Genomic DNA, 20,597 nt, shown 5'->3' with positions numbered 1-20,597 from the left:
TTCTAATATTTCTTTCGCAACCATCCTGAAGAACAGAAGAGTTTATTATGATCTCTTCCAAGTGATCAGTTGGATATAGCCAATAGCCTCCCACCGTCCAGTACGATCCCACAGAGTTGGCCTCCTCAGGGTGCCGTCGGCCAGACAGTGTCGGCTGGTGACCCCCAGGGGGAGAGCCTTCTCTGTGGGAGCGCCTTCCCTCTGGAATGAACTGCCCCCGGAGCTTCGCATAATCCCTGACCTCCGGTCCATCCGACGCGCCCTAAAAAGTTGGCTTTTCCAGCAAGCCGGCCTGGCCTGTTAATTTTATTTAATTTTTAAAATGTGAGTGTTATATAAATTGGATTTGTTTTTTGGACTATTTCTAATTTCCTTTTAACTTTTGTACTATGTGTTTTTTAATGCTGTACGCCGCCCTGAGTCCTTGGGAGAAGGGCGGCATATAAATCTAATAAATCCAATCCAATCCAATATTAGCAAAACTATGCATGGCAGTAGATAAACAGACCACTAGTTGTATGACAAAGTTTGTTTAGGTTTTTTAAAAAAATTATTGTTCTAAAACTCAGGATCTTCCCATACTGTCCTGTCCAACCTCTCCTTTTTTAATTCCATTCAATCATGTCTGATTCTTGGAGACTGCCTGGAAAAATCCCTGCAATTTTCTTGGCAAGAGTTTTCAGAAGTGGTTTGTCATTACCTCGTCCTAGGGCTAAGAGAAAATGACTACACCATCTTCACCTTTAGGCTTTGTGCTTAGAACTCACAATGTCCTGGTTTCTAGCCTGATGCCTTAACTACTACATCAAAATAGTTTACATTCTGTCTCTAATGAAAAGTATTTAATGTGCTACTTGGTGGTGTAACAAACAAGGAAAGCAAGCCAAAAAACTGCAGGTGAAGACTTTCAAACCCTGTAGCTTGACCTGGTGCCTCTGTTTGCAAACATACTAATGGTTGGGCACCAAACCCAGGCAAGCCTTATTTTAAAAGAAAGACTACTACTCAAGCATGAGCAAGTTCACCAATAGTTTTTCAAACAGGTGACATCAAAGCCTCTCATACCACAGCCAGGATAGGGAATCTAGTGAGTTTAACTCTGGTTTTTATGAGTACCCTGGGGTCTACTAAATACTGCCAGAAGCTGAAGGCCTACACATAAAATAATCCTGATCCTAGGAAAGTTGAATGTATTCTTTCCATATACAATCTATTCTAAGTTCTACATCCTTCAACTTATTTGCAGCAACTTTCTTCCACCCCCAATTTTTGAAATAACTACCGTAAGTAGCTTTTAATTTGTTTTCTTATATTTCAAGCAAATAAATCAGAAGTCAAGTTTGAATGAATTCTTCATTTCATTGGTACTCAGATTCTTTTTTTTTTTTACAACTCCACTTACATCTTAAATTCTCTGGGGGAGAAAAGTGTTCCATAGAATGACAGAAGTTTCATAATAACTAATTTAACGTTTATACAGAATTGCAGTGAATTCTGTTGATTTTTTTTATTTTACTTTAACATATAGTTTATGTTTAATTAAGCTGAATAACTTCTAATTATATTGCTAATGAAAATTATTCAACCCAATGGAAAATACATGCCACGATAATCATTTAATTTTCATTAAAATTAGAAACTATATAAGTTAAAAACTATTTTGCCATCATTTTCATACTATATATTTTAAAATCAGAACCTGTTCATAACAAAAATCTACTAACTTTTATTTCTCTCTCCTATCCTGCTATAGCCTCTATTTAAATCAATTAACAATAGCTCAGAAACAAAGCTTTAATGCTGTGCACAAGAATGATGATTAGAATTATTAGAATGCTACCACTGTTACAATATTATTCACTTTATGGTTAAGACATTCATATAAAACTAGTGCCTTTCAATATTATTCACAAATGATATTCTTGATACATTTGATTCTATGCCATATTTTAGATCTGTATTTGAATAATCAGCATCTCATCTCATATACAAATTTAAAACACAGTAAATGGCAGTGATGAAAGATATGGCCTCCACAAGCTATATGTTAAAATATGTAAATTTTTCAATATCACATTTATGTATCATAGCCTGTATATAAATTATACATAATATAAAATAGCTGTATCCTTCCAGAAAGACTGCACACTTTACACTGTGTGCAAAATTATTAGACAAGTTGTATTTCTCAGGATTAATTTTATTATTGAACTACTACAGTGTTCTCCGTCAAAACAAAATGTTAATAAACCTCAAACTTGAATATTTAAGAAAGCAAAAGTGAGGTTTTGGCTTTCTCAGAAAAATATCTAGGTGTGCAAAATTATTGGGCAACTATTAGTGTGCAGGATTATTATGCAACTAAATGAAAAATGATTTTCTCCCATCTCACTCATTTATTTCCATGTGTTAAAAGTGAAAATAATAAACGGACAACTCAAAATTTGCAAACAAACATTTCTGATATTTCAAAAAACAAACAAAATCAGTGACCAATATAGCCATCCTTCTTTTCAATGAGTCATAAGCCTTCCATTCATGGACTTGCTCAGTTTCCTGAACTGTTGGCGATCAACTGTTTGTGCAGCAGCTACCATAGCTGCCCAGTTACTGTTCAGAGGTATACTGTTTTCCTACACTGTAAATCTCCTGTTTAAGAGAGGGACTACAAGTTCTCAATAGGATGTAGATCAGATGAGGAAGGGGACCATGTCATTTATCTTTCATCTTTAAGGCCTTTACTGGCTAGCCACGCAGTGGAGTACTTCGATGCATGTGATGGAGCATTGTCCTGCATAAAAATCATGGTCTTCTTGAAAGATGCAGACATTTTCCTATACCACTGCTTGAAGAAAGTGTCTTCTAAAAACTGGCAGTAGGTTTGGGAGTTGATTTTGAGTCCATCTTCACCCCGAAAAGATCCAACTAGCTCATCTTGAGTAATACCAGCCCATACCAGTAACCCACCTCCACCTTGTTGGCATCTGAGCCGAAGTGGAATTCTGTGCCTGTTACTGATCCAGACACGGGCCCATCCATCTGGTCTGTCAATAGTCAGTCTCATCTCATCAGTCCATTAAACCACCTTTGAAAAATCTGTCATCAGATATTTCTTGGCCCAGTTTTGCTGTTTCAACTTAGGTGTCTTGTTAGTGGTGATCAGGTTTCAGCCTTCTTTACCTTGGCCATGTTTCTGAGCACTGAACACCTTATACTTCTGGATACTCCAGGTAGGTTGCAGTTCTGGAATATGACAGCACTGGAGGATAATGGATTCCTGGTAACTTTACATTTGATTCTTCTCAAATCTTTGGCAGTTAATTCACGTCTTTTTTTCTCAACACGTTTCTTGCGACCCTGTTGACTATTTGCAACAAAACATCTGATGGTTCTGTGATCATGCCTCAGAGTCAGTTAAATCTCTTTTTTGGCCCATTTTGCCTGAGGAAAAGACACTGCCTAATAATTACACACACTGATATGGGGTGTTGATCTCCTTAGGCCACACCCTCCCTCATTACACAAATACAAATCACCCGATATGCCTATGTCCAATGTGTTTATATAGCTTGGAGGTGGAAAATATGCATAAAAATGATGTTATGGTCAAAATACTCACTTGCCTAATAATTATGCACACAGTGTAGAAGTGGGTAGAATCTGATACCATTCAAGTATGCTGCCATAAAGTAGACATGAACAGGACACATTTCTCAAATGAAATTTCACTTAGGAAAAGAACCGAAGTAGGCAGACTAGAGGCTTTAATTAACTTCACAGTAGTAGTTACATTCACTGAGCTTTATTATAAAGAATGTTTCCTACATATAAAAAAATAGAATAAGGGCCACTTTAATTACCATCAGTAATAGTGACCTCTGCAAACATTGCATAGCTCCAGCTCCATTTGTTTACACTGTGGATTTTTCTCGTTTGGTTCAGTCACTTACCACAAATATAACGGAGGCAATAAAACCACAAAAGCGGGGAAGAATGTGAATACTGAGTAGTTTATTATACCAGGAGTCCATCCTTCCTACCTTACTCTATTATTCAGTAAATATGTAAAAACATTAAGATGATTTGTCATTTTCCCCTGTGTTTGTCTCTGTAGGAGAAACACAAAATACAGTATGTCAAGTGCTGCTATTCAGTTGAAGAGCCATCCTCCCCACAAATGAAAGTCACAAACCCAAGCAAAAACATTTAAGGATGGTAAACTAGAATCATGCCACCCTGCTCTTTTCTAGATTCAGAAGATGAACTTGAGAGGTCTTTCGTAAAACCCCAGCAAAACCAGGTAGGAACTGAAAGCCTACCTTCCTTCTAAAGATGATGATTATAACCCTAGCTATAATTACAACCACAATTATGATTTGCTAGTGAAGCACATCATGGGAGCCTTCTCCCCACAGAAAGACATCATCCCTTGGTCACCAAGCTATCAGCCCCAAGGCAAGGATGCACAGGCTCCATGCTGCCAGCAATTCTGTAGGAGATGGAGAAGAGGGGGGAAAGAGAGAGGGAGGAAGCTCACTCACTATTGCTCCAGGATTTCAGTAAATATTTGATACTGATTTCAAAGAAGCCGGAATCCTGTTGGCTGGCCATGGTTGCGGCATACAAGGAGATTCTCCGAGAGCAGCTGGAGCGGCAGGTACTTTGCCGGCGAGATGGGACTGTCACCAGTTAGTGATGTAAACGGAGGGGTCAGGAGAGGAAATGAAGTCTCCGCAGAGCCTCTCCTTCCGCTCCTGAGGGGCGCTTGCTCCTGCAGTAGCGGGAGCTGCTGCTCTCTCGTCCGCGGACAATAAACGAAGCAGCCTGGGCGACGCTTGTCCTCGGCTCATCCTTCACCGAGCATGCCGCCTGCCCATCGCACGGAGCCCGGGGAAGAGTCTAAGCGCCCCTTCTCACCATCCACCAGCTCGCTTTAAAGCGCTCCTGCTGTTGCGGGCTGCGGCGGCTACTGCTGCATGAACGCCGCCGTCTCCTTCTTCTTCCTTGCCGGGTATTAAGAGAGGAGCGGTCGGAAGGAAAAACACCTCTTCCTGCCAAACGCCCCGCAGCAGTCCAGGCAGCAGCCGGGGCGGCCCGGTGATTCGCCACCGAGAAGAGCTTCAAGGGCCCTCCTCTCTTGCAGCCGCGGCGCGCGGGACGGAAGATGGGAAGCCAGCCGGAGTGGTTTTGTTTTGTTTTGATGCCAGCTGCTGCTGCTGCTGCTGCTGCCGCCTTGTCAGCTGCTTCCCTCCCAAGAACAACAACAACGCCTAATTCTCAACAACTGCATCATGCTGCGGTAAAGCCCAAACTGCACCCATCCAGAGGGTGCAATGACGGTGCCTCTTTTCTCCTCCTCTCCCTCCCCCAGGTTTTGCCCGGCGCTTCTCCGCGCTGCCTTAGTTGTTTGGGTTCTTCTTCTTCTTCTCTCTCGGCACCAGACAAATCGGAGCGGCTGCTGATACCATTTTGTCTTGGGTCAGATTTAAAGAGACAGCAGCCAGCGGAATAATGGCTTACTATATTAAAGCCCCTCTTATGTTTGCCCCTTAGTCCATGGATATGGCCAAGCTACAAAGTCCCTTTTCTGTACCAAGTTGGCCACCACACAAATGAAAATTGTACTGAAATCAAAGAGACTTGACACTCTGATTACCGCCCCTGCCCCCTCAAAATTAAGGTATGTTTTACAAAAACAGAGCCCTGAAAATTGTCACTACTGTGAACTGGATGACCATGGGGTACCCATATCGGCACTTTGTACAGGGCTTCAGTGTCTGGAATATTGTCATTAAGCAATATTTGTTTGCAAAAATAGAGGACTTTACATATGAGGAGCAACTATGTTTCCATAGACAAGATTCTATGCATACATTGTGTATGTATATGTTTACATATGCACATGCACATAATGTGGGAGGAAAGAGGAGGAGGAGGGAGGGGGAAGAGAGAGAGAGAGAGGGAGGGAGGGAGGGAGGGAGGGAGAGAGAGAGAGAGAGAGAGAGAGAGAGAGAGAGAGAGAGAGAGTGTACAGTATATTATGGTAGTATTTAAAATGCCACAAGTGAGTGTTAGACTAAAAGCACAACATAGTTATCCCTCTGAAAATTTCTTCCATTCCATCAGTTAGACTGTTAGACCAATTATATCTTGTTGCTACTGATTTAAAGGTAGTGTATATCCAATCAGCCATAAATAGTACCCTTTATTTATGTACCACAAGTATATGTGATACCTCATAGAATTAAACTATAAAATCCTCATATCCCGTTTTGATTACTGCCAGAACCCTCTCTGACACAACTCCAAAAAGCAGCACCTGCAAAACTGATGTCAGCAGAAGTAGAGACAAGAAGCACACTCTGTAAGCTTATATTAACAGAATCTTACAAGTCTGAAAGTACATCTCTTGCACTTCATCTTTACAGTCCAAGAAACTGGGGGTGGGGTGTCCTTCTCAGACATTTGCTATGCCCCCATTCTTTCTGGAAGCTCAGCTGCTCTTGTCTGACCACTGCCTAGTCTGTGGCTCGCTCTCCTATCTCCCAAGGTCATTCTCACATCCCATTACAGAGACAGAGCTTCAATCACTACATTGTGGCCTATATCTTGACTTTTTTGACCTACTCTGCAAACATCCCTGGCTCTAAAATACACACTTGAAAAATCAGGATCTGCCAACTTGCAGTCATTTCTTATCCATTTTTAATTACCCTTGAAGAATGCTGAGATATCTCAGCTGATTTCTCAGGTGGTCAAATATGATTATTGCTGAATTTTAAATAACGTAATTAGTGTCACTATCCACTTCTGAAAACATTTCTAATTTTGACAATAGCTCTTAATGGATGCAGTTTGTATATCTGGAAAAAAGCCTGTTCCTAAATTTTAAAGGTTAAGCTTGCTCTTTGTGCCCCATGTTCTAAAGTTAGACTTATTAGTGAACAGGGAAGAACCTGTTCCTCTCTGAATGACTTCCTTGATGCCAACATTGATGTATAATTCAGAACAGTATGAAATCAGATCCGTTTTTAAAGGTCTTATGCAATTTCCTGTCTCATTTTTTTATTTTAAATTACTTTAATTGATGGCTACAGCCTGACCTAGAAGCTTTCAGATTGAAGAGGTACAAATATATTAAGCACATAAAGTAGCAATTAAACTTCAGATAAAATATAATATAATTTAAAATTTCTAATAAGTTTAGTAAAATTAAAATGCAAATTTACTGTATTGATTAACATTATAATTGGAGGAGAATAAAATGCACAATTATATTTAGAATGAAAAAGTGTCCTTTTCTATTATAATTTGACATAGGACCAGGGCATCTTTTCATGCATTTTTAAAGAACAACCTTAAATACTTAATTTATTTATCCAGGTCTGCTCCAAAGTTTAAATTACTTACTAATGTCCATTTCTTTTCTGAACCATTTTGTCTCGTGCCCTCTGATCAAAATATTTATAGTAGAATTGTCCTCATAGCATCTGCCAGTATACTACTAACAAGTACTTTCATAACACACAAAACTGGCCATACATGATACGGTGTACATTAACTGCCTTGCTCTGGAATTACCAGTTGAAATGCAAATCAGCAATACTACCTGTATGACCTGGAAAAGGGAATACTGATTTGCATATTTTCAACCTGTAAAAACATCAGAAAAAGACAAATTCTCAACCTCCTTCCCAAGTAGACCAAAGCTGATGATTGAGAAATTGAAATACCATATCAAATCTTAGAATGGATAAAATATGGGATTCTTATTATATTTGTTTTTTCCTATGAGAAACATGTTCCTCTGCTGCCCCCAAGTGGCTTCAGAAACCAATGTTAGAGCAGCGCAGGGATGAGTCATTAAACTATAAGTATGTATAAACAACCAGTTTACCATGTTTTCCTCTTGTCTATTAACCAGCACAAAACTATGTCAGAGTTTAGGTTTACTTCAAGAAGAAAATGACGAAAATGTGTTAATGGACGAAAAAGACCGTTGGCTTACCTGAACGGTCGTTCTCTGGGCGCTGCGGGAGAGTCCAAGCATGGGTTAACACAGCCTAACTGCCCTAGGACTGACTGAGTTTTTTCCTTGACCACGCCCCCTTTGCCTCTGGCAGGTCAGTTTTAAAAATGAAAGGTTCAATAGGACGTCTTCAACCAGTCTCTGCAGAGTTTTAGATCTGGATCCTCGAACCCTGGGTGGGTTTGGACTCTCCCGCAGCGCCCAGAGAACGACCGTTCAGGTAAGCCAACGGTCTTTCTCCTGTGCGCTGCTTGGAGAGTCCAAGCATGGGACATACCCAAGCTATCGTGTCCCAGGGCGGGCAGAGTCATTGTCCTTTGTAGCCTCCACAACCCTTTGTAGTATACGTCTTCCAAAGGAGGCTTCTGCCGAGGCAAAGATATCGATCTTATAGTTCTTGATGAACGCCATGGGCGAGGCCCACGTGGCCGCTCTGCAAATGTCTATGATGGACGCCTGGGTCGCCCAAGCAGCTGAAGTTGCAGCGCTCCTCGTTGAGTGCGCGGTTACTCTTCGTGGTGCAGTCTTGCCCTGTGTCTCATAGGCTAGCTTGATGCAAGCCCTCAGCCAACGTCCAATTGTGTGGGATGAAACCTTGCGACCAAGGGACCCAGGGTGGAAGGAGACAAATAGGGATTCGGAACGCCGAAATTCCCTTGATCGTTTGATGTAAATTTTGACTGCCCTTCTTACATCCAATTTATGCCAGATTTTTTCCTTCTGATGTACTGGATTTGGACAAAAATTAGGAAGAATCACTTCCTGGGCTCTATGAAACTGAGTATTCATCTTGGGGATGAAAGATGGATCAAGTCTCAGAATGATTCTGTCAGTATGAATAATGCAAAGGTCCTCCCTCACAGACAGCGCAGCCAATTCAGAAATTCTGCGAGCCGATGTTATAGCTATGAGGAAGGCCGTCTTAATAGTCAGATGATGGAGGCTTGCCTTCCTGAGAGGTTCGAAGGGAGCCCCCGTTAAGGCCTTCAGGACATATGGCAAATCCCAGGAGGGATATCGATGAACCACCTGAGGAGAGATGTTCATCGCCCCCTTGAGGAAGCTCTTTACTTGTGGGTGCTGACTAAGTGATTTAGCAGATTTACAGGTAAGAATGGTGGATAGTGCCGCCACCTGCCTCTTGAGTGTATTGGGCGCGAGACCTTTGTCCAGACCCTCTTGGAGAAATTCCAGCAAATCTGGCACTGAAGCCGAAATGTCCTGCACACCCTTGTCCTGACACCAAGATGAAAAAGCGTTCCACGTATATTCGTATATCCTAGTAGTGGAAGGTCTCCTGGACGCTTGAATGGTTCTGATGACCTTGTCTGAAAATCTCTGCTTCCTCAGGAGGTCCCCCTCAAGTGCCAAACGGCTAGTTGCAGCCACTGGGGATCTGGATGCTTGATGTGACCCTGGCTGAGGGAGATCTGCTCCTGAGGAATCCTCCACGGACTTTGGATGGAGAGGCTGACAAGGTCCGCGTACCAGGACCTCCTGGGCCAGTGAGGGGCCACTAGGATTAGATCGGCCTTTTCTGACAGTAATTTGGTCACTACCTGGGGTATGAGAGGGAGCGGTGGAAACGCGTACAGGAGTCCTGAGGGCCAAGTGCTCCTCAGCGCATCCGTCCCCTCCGCTAAGGGCGAGTGGTATCGAGTGAAGAAGCGGGGCAGATGTGTGTTGGTGCTTGTTGCAAACAGGTCTACTTGCGGTTTGCCGAACCTCTCCACGATCTGAGAGAAGATGTCTGGATGCAGCCGCCATTCTGAGTGGTCTATCGTCTGCCGACTCAGCCAATCCGCTTCTTGGTTGCTCGTCCCCGATATGTGGTCCGCTGTTATGGACGCCAGATGTCGCTCCGCCCATCTGCACAATAGTTCCGCCTCCTGCATGAGATTTTTGGAGTGCGTGCCTCCCTGCCTGTTGATGTGGGCCTTTGTGGCAACATTGTCTGTTAACAACAGTACATGATGACCCACAATCTGAGAAGCAAAGTGACGTAGAGCGAGGCGAGCGGCCCTCAGTTCTAGCCAGTTTATGCTGTGGGCCGCCTCCCTCTGTGTCCATTTTCCTTGCGCAAGATGTCCCTGGCAGTGCGCTCCCCATCCCTGTAGGCTGGCATCTGTTGTTACAACCAGCCTTTCGGGCTCCTTGAAGAGGCACCCTTTCCTGACCGCCGCTGTGCTCCACCAATGCAGGGAGCGAAGTACTTTTGGCGGTAGTTTCACGCGTCTTAACGAGTTGCTGTCCCTTGACCTCTGCATTGGCAGAAGGAACCATTGCAGCTCCCTTGCGTGAAACCGTGCCCAGGGAACCACCTTTAGGCAGGAGATCATGATGCCCAGGAGCTGGGATAGTTGCAAAATCGGCACTGACCTGGGAGCTTTGCATAGACGAAGTTTGTTCTGAAGATTCGCCATCCTGTCTGGAGACAGAAATACCTGGCAGGAGACGGAGTCGATTATGGCGCCAAGATGTTGGATTCGGGTGGTCGGTTCTAGGTGACTCTTCTGCAGGTTCACTGAGAACCCGTGGTGTTGTAGAGTCCGTATGGTCACCTGAACGTCCCTTCGGGCCTGTTTCTGATTGGAAGAATGAATTATTATGTCGTCTAGATAACACTCTAGCCGAATTGGTCGATTCCGGAGGTGGGCCGCCACCACTGCCAAGATTTTGGTGAAGGTCCTGGGGGCAGACGAGAGGCCGAATGGGAGGGCCCTGTATTGATAATGCCTCCCGTCGTAGTGGAACCTCAGGAACCTTCTGTGGGCAGGGTGAATGGGGACATGGAGGTAAGCTTCCTTCAAATCTATCGATGTGAGGAGATCCCCCTGTCGAGTGCAAGCCAGGATGGAGTGGAGGGACTGCATCTTGAACCTTTTGTATGCCAGATGCTGATTTAGGCACTTTAGATCCAAGATGGCCCTCCACCCCCCTGAGTTCTTTGGGAGTAGAAAGAGGATGGAATAATATCCTCGTCTCTCCTGTTCTTTGGGAACCGGTTCTATGGCCCTGATTTCGAGCAGATGGAGGATCTCCTTCTGCATGAGATCTTTCTTTTGGGGATTCTTGGGGATGGGGCAACGGATAAATTTTTGTTGAGGGAAGGATAAGAACTCCAGCACTAGGCCCCTCCTGATCGTGTTGAGGACCCAAGTGTCCGAAGTTATCTCCTCCCACCTGTCGGCATATATTTGGAGCCGACCCCCTATGGGAGGATTCCTGTGATGGTCACTTCCCCCTACGAAACTGTCGGGAATTGGATCCCCCACGAAATGGCTTCCGAAAGGAATGCTGTTGTTGCTGCCTTCCCCTGGACCCGTAATTTGTCCTGTCCTGTCCCCTGTCACCTGTCTGGGGAAATGGCCTCTGATAAGAAGAATTAGAGCCGGAAGCTTGAGAGTTATCCTGCGCTCTAAAGGGCTGTCTCCTGAATGAACCTGAACCCTTACGTTCGGCTTTCTTCAAGGTGGCCGGGAGAATTTTGCGTTTGTCCTTTGTTTCTATGACAAACTTCTCCAAGGCCTCTCCGAAGAGTTGCCCTCCCTTAAATGGGGCGGAAGCAAGCTTCCATTTGGCCTTCATATCAGCCTGCCAGTGGCGGAGCCACAGCAGGCGACGTGATGTCACATTGGACGCCAAGGCCCTAGATGCGAATTTAGCCGCATTAAGGGAGGCATCTGCTGAATACTCTACGGCGGTTATTATTTTATTGATATCATGCCGCCATCTAGAACCTGCTGAGGGAGGTTTGGACCTGAGTTGTCTTAGCCAGAGGAGAGAAGCCCTGGTGAAGAATGATGCCGAGGTGGATGCTCTAATGGCCCAGGCAGCCGCCTGGTGCGTCTTGTGGCACGCCTTTTCTGAGCGTTTGTCCTCGGCCTTGAGTCCCTCGAGTAAATCTGCTGGAAGATTAGAAGTAGAAGTTAGAGAGACCACCGGGGCATCCACCTCAGGCAACTTCAGCACCTCATCCATTTTGTCTTCTACAGCGTAAAGGGATTTGTCCCCCCCGCTGGGATTGGTCAGGGTACCAGGTTGGACCCACTGCCTTTGGACTACGTCCAGGAATAAGTCCGGAACTGGAATCATTTCCTGGGTTGGTGAAGGTTCCTGGAATAAACCTTCCTTGTGGTCCTTAGTGGGAGGGGGGGTGGCTGAGGCACTCTTGGGAGTGGGCCCAAGTTCAGTGGCTGCAATGGCCTTGTGAAGGATGGATTTAAACAGGGATGGTTTAAATAACCCTGTAAAGGCCGGTTTATCAGGAGGAAGGTCCTCATCCTCCGATAATTCAAAATCCTCTATTTCCCCCTCCTCTAATCCTGTGTCCTCCGTGGCAATAGAAGTGCCAGGTGAAGCAGGGGCTTGGTCTCCTACAGGGGCAGGGGTTGCCCTGGCTTTAGGAGTGCTAGCAGAACCAGTCTCTTTCTGTTTGAGACCATCAGCTATTCCTTGGGAGATGGCCTTAGCTATGATCTCCTTCATTTCAGCTGATAATGCGGGACCCTTGTCCTCTCTTGGGCGTCCCTTGGAGCCCTTGGAGGTTCTCCTTTCCTCCCTCTGAAATATATCCTGATATGGTTCCAATTCCTCCCTAACAGAAGAACTGGGAGAGTCTGGGTAGCCCCAGGAGGCATCTGGGGAGGAGTCCCTTGAAATCCCCCCAGTTGATGGAGGTGAACCATCCTGGTGGGGAGAATCCTGATCCTGAACCTTCCCTTGGGGAGAATGAGGCCTTGCCCATGCCTCCTCTTGATCTGGGGACCTGCTGGCTTTCTGGGCCTGTGAGGTATGGCCTCTACGGGTTCCCTCCTTACTGGTGGGTAAGTCCCCTGAGGCTCGGGAAGGGGATCTATTGGGATTGCCTCTCCCTCCCTTGTTTCCTTTGGGGGGGGGCTCCACTCTGGGCCTCTTGGAAGAAGGCCCAGCCTGCACCTCCAAACCTTCGTCTGCCATTGTTGAGTCTGGATTCACAGGAAGGCTGGATGGGTCTGGAGGGCACCGCTGGGACGAGCCAGACGGCCACGAAACGTCCGCGGTTGCTGAAATAGGCAAGGGAAGCCAGCCGGCGAAATCCCTGCCTTAGAGTGCGAAAGCGGCTATATTCGAGATGTTCGGCCTTGCCGGAGCCCCGGACAAGGCCCTCAGTCACTAAGCGTCGCTGCTGCTGCTGCTACTGGCGAGGACTGACTGCGAGGTCTGCAAGCTCTGCCGTTTGAATCCTGAGGCAATTTGGTGGTCTAAAATGGCCGCCGCTGCGCGCGCAGCCTCAGTAACCAAGGCAACCCTCTCCAAAGTGGAGAAAAGGGCGCGAAAGGTTTAAAATGGCCGCCGCTGTTGCCAGGCAGAATCTAGAAGCCGTTAGGACACCTAAGGTTCCGAAAAAAAAACTTCCGCGGCTTTAAAGAGGAGATCCCCAGCGCCAAACAGCTGGTTGTCCCCCGAAGCGATTCCGCTCGCCAGCTGGAGCCGGACAAGCCTCAATCCTACCTCGCTTAGCCTACAAGCAGCAGACGATGAATCTCAGACCTCCTGAGCTGTCAAGAAATGCTTTAGCTGATTGTCAAATTAAATGGTCAGGAATTCCTTTAAATGCTGATGTGGGGAGTCCAAGCAAAAAGCCTAAACTGGAGAACTCCCCTGCAACAGTCCTATCGGGCGGACTGAGTTTTTAAAACTGACCTGCCAGAGGCAAAGGGGCGTGGTCAAGGAAAAAACTCAGTCAGTCCTAGGGCAGTTAGGCTGTGTTAACCCATGCTTGGACTCTCCAAGCAGCGCACAGGAGAATCAGAAGGCTGACTTCCTAATTCTTGTTGCATGTCTGTCTTCTATTAGATCTTCAGTAGGGCTCTAGCTGACCATGGTTATGACACTGAGAAAACGATGAAACTGAAGCTTGGAAAGACAAGAAAAAAATAATTGAGAACTTGTCAAGAATTCAACTCCAGCATCAGATAGACTATTGGTAATCTTTAAGAACTCCCATGAGAATAAGAAAGTTCCAGAAGATTGGAAGAGCACAAATATGATCTCCATCTTTTAAAACGAAAAAATAGAAGGTCTCAATAAACCACAGTCCTGTATACTTGACATCTTTACTGCAAAAGGCAACATATTGTAAAAGTTAGGTTATGTATGGTACAAATAATAGGATTTAGCATGGATTAATCAGAGATAAACCATGCTATACTAACTTTGGTTTTTTTAATTTAGTAATTCAGAAGAATGCATTGGACATAGTGTAGAGATGAACCTCAACTAAGCCTCCAGCAGAATATGATAATATTCTGGATTATACTGTTAGATGTAGACACAATTAAATTAATGAACCCTAAAAGTGTTCAATAATGATTCCAGTTTAGCTTGGAAGGAGGTTATCAGGTCCCACAGTAGGCTATCCTGGGTCCTGTGCTGTCCAACATTTTTATCAATGGGGGCCTGGCCAGAGCAGAGTCCAGTGGAAATTATGTAATCTGAAGTCTTGTTCTTGTTGATGCAGTGTAAGATCGTCTTTGTCTTTTTAATATGATTATCACACTACTGGTTCATGTTTAACTTGTGATTGACAAGGACCTTATTGCCAAGCAAAAAATGCCCTCTCCTATATTTGTGCCTTATGTGTACAGGTATTTCCAAATGTTCAAATGTAAGTATTTCAAATGTTATAGTAGGCTGAACATACTTGGAGTTTTTAATCTTTCATCACATGGGTTAATTTTCAGACATCCACCATCTTGGTAGGTTTCCTTTGAACTTGCTCCAGTTTTCCACTGGGTTGTTGTTATTTTTCAAACAGTAGTGTTCAGAATCTACATTCCATGTGCTACAGATGACCAGTCCAATTTTCTCCATTGGAATCTTATGGCTGGGCTGACAGATTATAATTAACTCCAATTTATTAAGTGCATTCTATGGCTGAGAGTGGTTTTGAACTTGGACCTCAACTGCATCACCATCAGCACAGGGGTGGGTTCTGGCAGAGATTACTGCCGGTTTGCTCAGGGATGCGCCCCGCGCATGTGCTTGATGCACACTGTGCAACTAAAATTGCTCTGCACATGTGCAGAAGCAAAAAGCAAGTCACCCAGGCCGCCAAACTACTGGTTTGGCCGTACCCATCTTGAACCGGTAGGAACCCACCACTGTCTCAGCAGGCATCAGTGCTATAATATTCAAAACACTTTTTACCTATACTCAATTTTTCTCCTTTCATGGGAAGAAACAAACAAATGGTAAATTAATATAATTGTAACAAGATTACACAACAGAACAATCAATTTTCCTATCAGCATGAAATAACAAAATATTTCAGACTATTTCTTTTGTGTTTTGCAGTATATGGAAATTATAAGGATCAGTCAAAACAATTCGGCATATCAAAAATTCCTCTGAAAGATAGCTTTCAGAGGAAGAACTTTAGCTTAGGTTCTCCAGGAAGTTTTAAACTTCTACCATGCCAAATCAGAAGGAATGTTCAAGCATAGAAGCACCTATGTTTTCTGAAGCACTGCAGTAGCATGCAGAATGTATTCATGATTTTCCTTATCACATAAATTTAGATTTGAGTGCACAACTTGAAGAACTAAATCTCCATGCAGTTCCTGAACACTCTGGATAAAGCCTGAAAAACCCATACAGAAAATGTAGGCACCTCTATTTCTGGATATATTGAAGAAAACTGTGAAACACACAGAAATACAATGAAAGACAATTAAATAAAGTTATGTCTCATCCCAACTAATGTTGTGCATACATGGAAAGCAATCCCCAGAACTCCCTTCTATAGAATGCAGGATAACAAAGTAGAAAGGAACCTTGGAGATCTTTAAGACCAACCCCCTGCTAGCTTAGTTATTGTGACTTCTGTGGTTCAGAATAATTGTATAGTTCCCATGATCGCTACCCTGTTTCCCCGAAAATAAGACCTCTCTGGATAATAAGCCCAATCAGGCTTTTAAGCGCATGTGCTAACACAGGCTCTCCTCCAAAAATAAGCCCTCCCCAAAAATATTGCAGCACAGCAGCAGCCATGAGGTGATCATGCTCACCACCTCCTGTACCTCAAAAATAATAAGACCTCCCCAAAAATAAGGCCAAGTGCTTATTTCGGGGGTCAAAAGAAAATAAGACCCTGTCTTATTTTCGGGAAAACACAATAGTTATGAGTGCTTCTTGTCTTTTGAGATGAGAAAGAGGATTTGGCAGGGGTGATGGTGTTTGTTTGTGAACATACTAGAAATATCCAGTAATTCTGATGGGATTATGCAGTCCTAACTATGGAAAAATAATGTAAGATATTATCAGCATGTACTGACGTGGATGGCAGCAGTTGGGAGAGTATATAGGTAGTCATAAAAATTACCTGATGTGACTGCTAATTGATTGGATTGTTTTATGACTTCTATAGTAAGTGTGCATAATATCATAGTAATGAATTATCAGTTTATATCCAACTTTTCCTGTCAACATCTAATGTATCACAAAAACTCACTGAGAACAAAAGGTTTATTCTAAAAAATAATTGTAGAGGAATAAAACAAATCTATTCTCAACTGAAAGGCAAGGAGGAACACTCTCCCATTTAAAAACTATGAAGAGCCACAAGCCTCCTTGGGCTTATAACCTAGTACGTAACAGGTTTGTAACGCTCTGTATTTAAAAGCATTTCTATTTTTTAAATTAAGGAGTAGACAAAGAAAAGTTCCAGTCAGCCATTTGTTTACATTTTGCATTATAATTTACTAACTTGCAAATTTATGAAAGAAAAACATAGGAGGATCCATAGGAAAAGCCAACAACATTTAAATGGTGGGCACAAAGTCTTACTCCTTATTAACATGTTTTGTGTACCCACTGCACATATATAAAACAGGCAGAACTTCAATACCAGCTCACACCCACTTTCATTATTATTGCCCCTCTGCCCCAGCATCTATTTTGTGGCCTCAGAATATTCCCAGGTTGCAACTGAAATATATAAAAAGAGTCATACAAATGAGTAGTGTTTTGCTCATATTTGCCATTAAAAGTTTTCTATTAACCCTAAGTGAGAATTAGGCTTAGAATTCTATGACATTTTAGTCATGGAACATCACAGGATGACACATAAGATCTGAAGACCTTGGATTCATAAATTATATTATGTACTTTGAAAAATATTTTATTCCAAGAGACCCAGGAAGAGGTGACTCTTGCATAAATTGTTATACTATAAATCTCTGTCATTCTCCACAGTAAAGAAGAGTTGGGCAGATCATCAGGAGGGTTCAATATATATTGTTCAGCACATTCCTCTAGATCAGTGTTTCTCAAACTTGGCGACTTTAAGTCCTGTGGACTTCAACTCCCAGAATTCCCCAGCCAGCTATGCTGGCTGGGGGATTCTGGGAGTTGAAGTCCACAGGACTTAAAGTCGCCAAGTTTGAGAAACACTGCTCTAGATCCATTGAGCATTAGGCTCAGGCTGTCTTGCCCCAATTTACTAAGATTTCCTTGCTTTTAATAATACATATATTCCCTCAATTTAGTCACATACACATGCCAATGAATTATAGTCTGATCTGAAGTTTATCTAAATATCCTCTTGAAGCTGCCTTATTTAAATAATTGTATGCAACTGTAAAGCCAAAATGGGAATCAACGCCAAACTAAATTTCTGAGGACTTATTTCAAGTTTTCTTCTGTGTTTCTTCACAGCAAGCCTGGTATCAGTAAGAATAAGGTCAGCATCCAGCCACATACTTTTATTCACTAAGTTTGACTCCTCCAATTATTATTGTCAATTACATTTCATCTTGGTCTACAGAAATAGATAAAGTAACTGGAAATTCTTTGATTCTATTGAGCTCATTTTTGAATGCTTGGGCATGAATGTGCAATAGAAGCTTAGAGGCAATGGATTAAGGATATTGATATGCTGTGCAACTGGATCTAGTATCTCTTCCCAATATTATATTCCTCATTAGTTCCTTTATCCTCGTCAAACCTGCTAGATATTTAAACCAAATTATAATATCCAAATATAGGAAAGCAGTCTCTCTGGCATGATTTAATGTCTGCCTCATTTAATGCCCATGTAGCCTTTTTAGAAGGGAGATTAAAGAGCATTTCATCTGAGTTAAGATTTTGTCAATGTGGGGGAGGGGCTATTGAAACCATCAATTAAGTTTATTATAGTGTCTATTTTACCCTGATACACATTTACTCTTGACCAGCTTACACTTAAACAAATTCTCCAGGCATCCTGATCACTAATATTTATCATTTTTATATTAAGATATAGTACATGTGACTCTGTTACTTGAGGCATAGCCTAATGGTGGTGTATATGTAAAATGCAAATAATATGTTTAACTTTATGATTGCTACTTTCCTGTACATATGTAGTCTGTTTATTACAACAAGTTTTATTACATCATTGAGTATATTGAGTACTCTATTCTTAAATATGCATAATTTTCAAATCCTACCATCCTCAAAAAGCTACACTTGCTTTGTTTATTGAACAACTTGCTTCAAGTTGTTCAATAAACTATACAAATGAAATCCTGTGGTCAGGAAAAGGAGAGAAAATAAATCCCATCCACAAGTTCACTGGGGAAGAAAGAATAGAAAAAGTAGGTAGATACACCTGGTCTTGGATATGGTAGCACTGCCCCAAACAAACCCAGTGCGTAATCTAGGGGATTCTCTTGGACTCCCAACTGTTTGAGGAGGTGGCAATCGTGGCTAGGAGAATCTTTGCGGGGTAACTGAGGGGTTATGCACAAGTTACTCCCTTTCCTGGACCAACAATGCCTACTCACAGTCATTCATGCCCTAGTCACCTCCTGTTTTGACTATTGCAACGCACTCTACATGGGACTACTCTTGAAAAGCATTTGGAAGCCCCAGGTGGTTCAAAATGCAGCAACCCACATAGTTTTGTGCAAATCTTGATGTGCATATGTGTTACCTCTCCTTTGGAAGTTGCATTGGATGTGTTGTGGCTTGTCAGCGGCCAGCAGAGCTGGCAGCAAATTTGGACAGTGAAGAGGTTGGGGAGGAACATGGCCCAATCCTGGAGTCTGGGGAAGGCTCTGATGCGGGCTCTATGTTGGAGGCAGAGAGGGGCCAGGGCCGTATGCCAGTTATCAGCTGCCTTCAGAGTCAGACATCAGTGAGGCAGATGAACAGCTGGAGCCTTTTCCCAGTGTGCGCATGCACAGTTGCCAGACGAAGGGAACAGCTAAAGAACAGGGGTCAACTTGGGAGTAAGGCCACAGGTGGACGATAAATAGCCTCTCCCAGAGGAAATAAAAAAGGAATGAAAGGGGAGTGGAGTTTGCAGGAGACAATTAGTTTGCTTAATTGGTTTGTGACTCTCTGAGACTCCTTGCCAAGTTTTGCAGATATAGGCCTGTCAACTCTCCAAGCCAGATAAGGTCTGTGACTGTGGATCCTCCCTTGAAAGACTTTGCTGGATGTGAATGAGCAGAATTTATACCAAGTTAATAAAAGGGGATTTTGTTGGGACAAGAAGTTTGCTTCATGCTCTTGGGAAGCCTAGGTCAGAACAGGTTGCCAATTTGCTTCCGGGTGCAATTCAAGGTGTCAGTTGTCACCTTTAAAGCCCTTCATGATTTGGGATTAGGTTATCTGAGGGACCGTCTCTTGCCGGTCATATCCATCTGACTCACTACAGCATGGAGGCAAGGAATGTTGTAAGTCTTGTCCCCTAAAAAGGTACAGCTGGCGGGACCCAGAAGAAGGGCCTTCTCCATGGTGGCTCCCTCGCTCTAGAATATCATCCCTTCAGAAATCAAATAAGCCATTTGATGGGCTCCAACTCACTATGAGTTCCTCCTGTCCTGTGGCAAAACCAAGTCTTCAGGCCTTACAAAAGAGTGTCAAAGTGGGGACCAATTGGTGTGTTATCAGTGGGGGTGGGTGGGGTTATTGTCTTTTTTTCCCCTATAATTGTTTTTATTGTTTGTAAGCTTCCTAGAGTTGCTGTGAACATATAGGTAACTATATACATTTTATAAATAAATAAATTATGCCTTGGACCTACCACAAATCCCCCATTGTCTTGTATGTGATCAGCAGCGATGGGCTGTGGGGATCCCCGTAGCCTGGAACGGGCCATAAACGGGGCATGCAGAGGCCGAAAACACGACACACAGAGGCCAAAAATAGACGAGGGATGGGGGATGGTAGGTGGGTGGGGCTTCAGCAACATTAGCTGTATAAGATGCACAGGCATTTCCATCCACTGGAAATGGGGGAGGGGAGTGCATCTTATACTCCAAAAAGTACGGTACTTTTATGCTCAGTTACACACACACATGTAGTGCTCAACTTGCCATAATTAGGACTGAAAAAAATTATCATTAGGCAAAGCCTCACAGGATTGTACCCAATTTTACGAACTTTTTAGCTGTAATTGTTACTTGAATCATCATGGTCGTTAAGAGAGACAACACGGGATTGTGTCGTGCAATGTTCCCTGCTAGCTCCCCCAGTGACTTTACTTTTCAGAAGAAAGGTTATAAAATGGGGCAAAACTCACAACAAATGTCTCACT

At 43.4% G+C, this 20,597-nt stretch overlaps 1 protein-coding gene across 7 annotated transcripts in view; it reads right to left on the bottom strand.

Moving 5' to 3' along the window:
* The window catches only part of FRY (FRY microtubule binding protein), a 213,096-nt gene that overhangs the window by 160,567 nt on the left and 31,932 nt on the right, over nt 1-20,597 (bottom strand). For 2 of the 7 annotated variants that reach the window (XM_081951783.1, XM_081951784.1), the window contains exon 1: nt 4,542-5,110. The exons of 4 other annotated variants lie outside the window; for them this stretch is intronic. In XM_081951783.1, coding sequence (XP_081807909.1) covers nt 4,542-4,611 — 70 coding nt within the window. In that variant the 5' untranslated portion in view covers nt 4,612-5,110. Of the gene's footprint in view, nt 1-4,541; nt 5,111-7,410; nt 7,436-20,597 lie in introns of those variants that run through there. One more of the 7 variants, XM_081951785.1, reaches the window with a different exon arrangement.

The sequence above is a fragment of the Natrix helvetica genome, assembly GCF_964273705.1.
Source record: "Natrix helvetica genome assembly, chromosome: 4".
Lineage (NCBI taxonomy): Eukaryota > Metazoa > Chordata > Lepidosauria > Squamata > Natricidae > Natrix > Natrix helvetica.
Note: the sequence above shows the minus strand (reverse complement) of the source record. Positions and strands in the feature narration are given on the sequence as shown.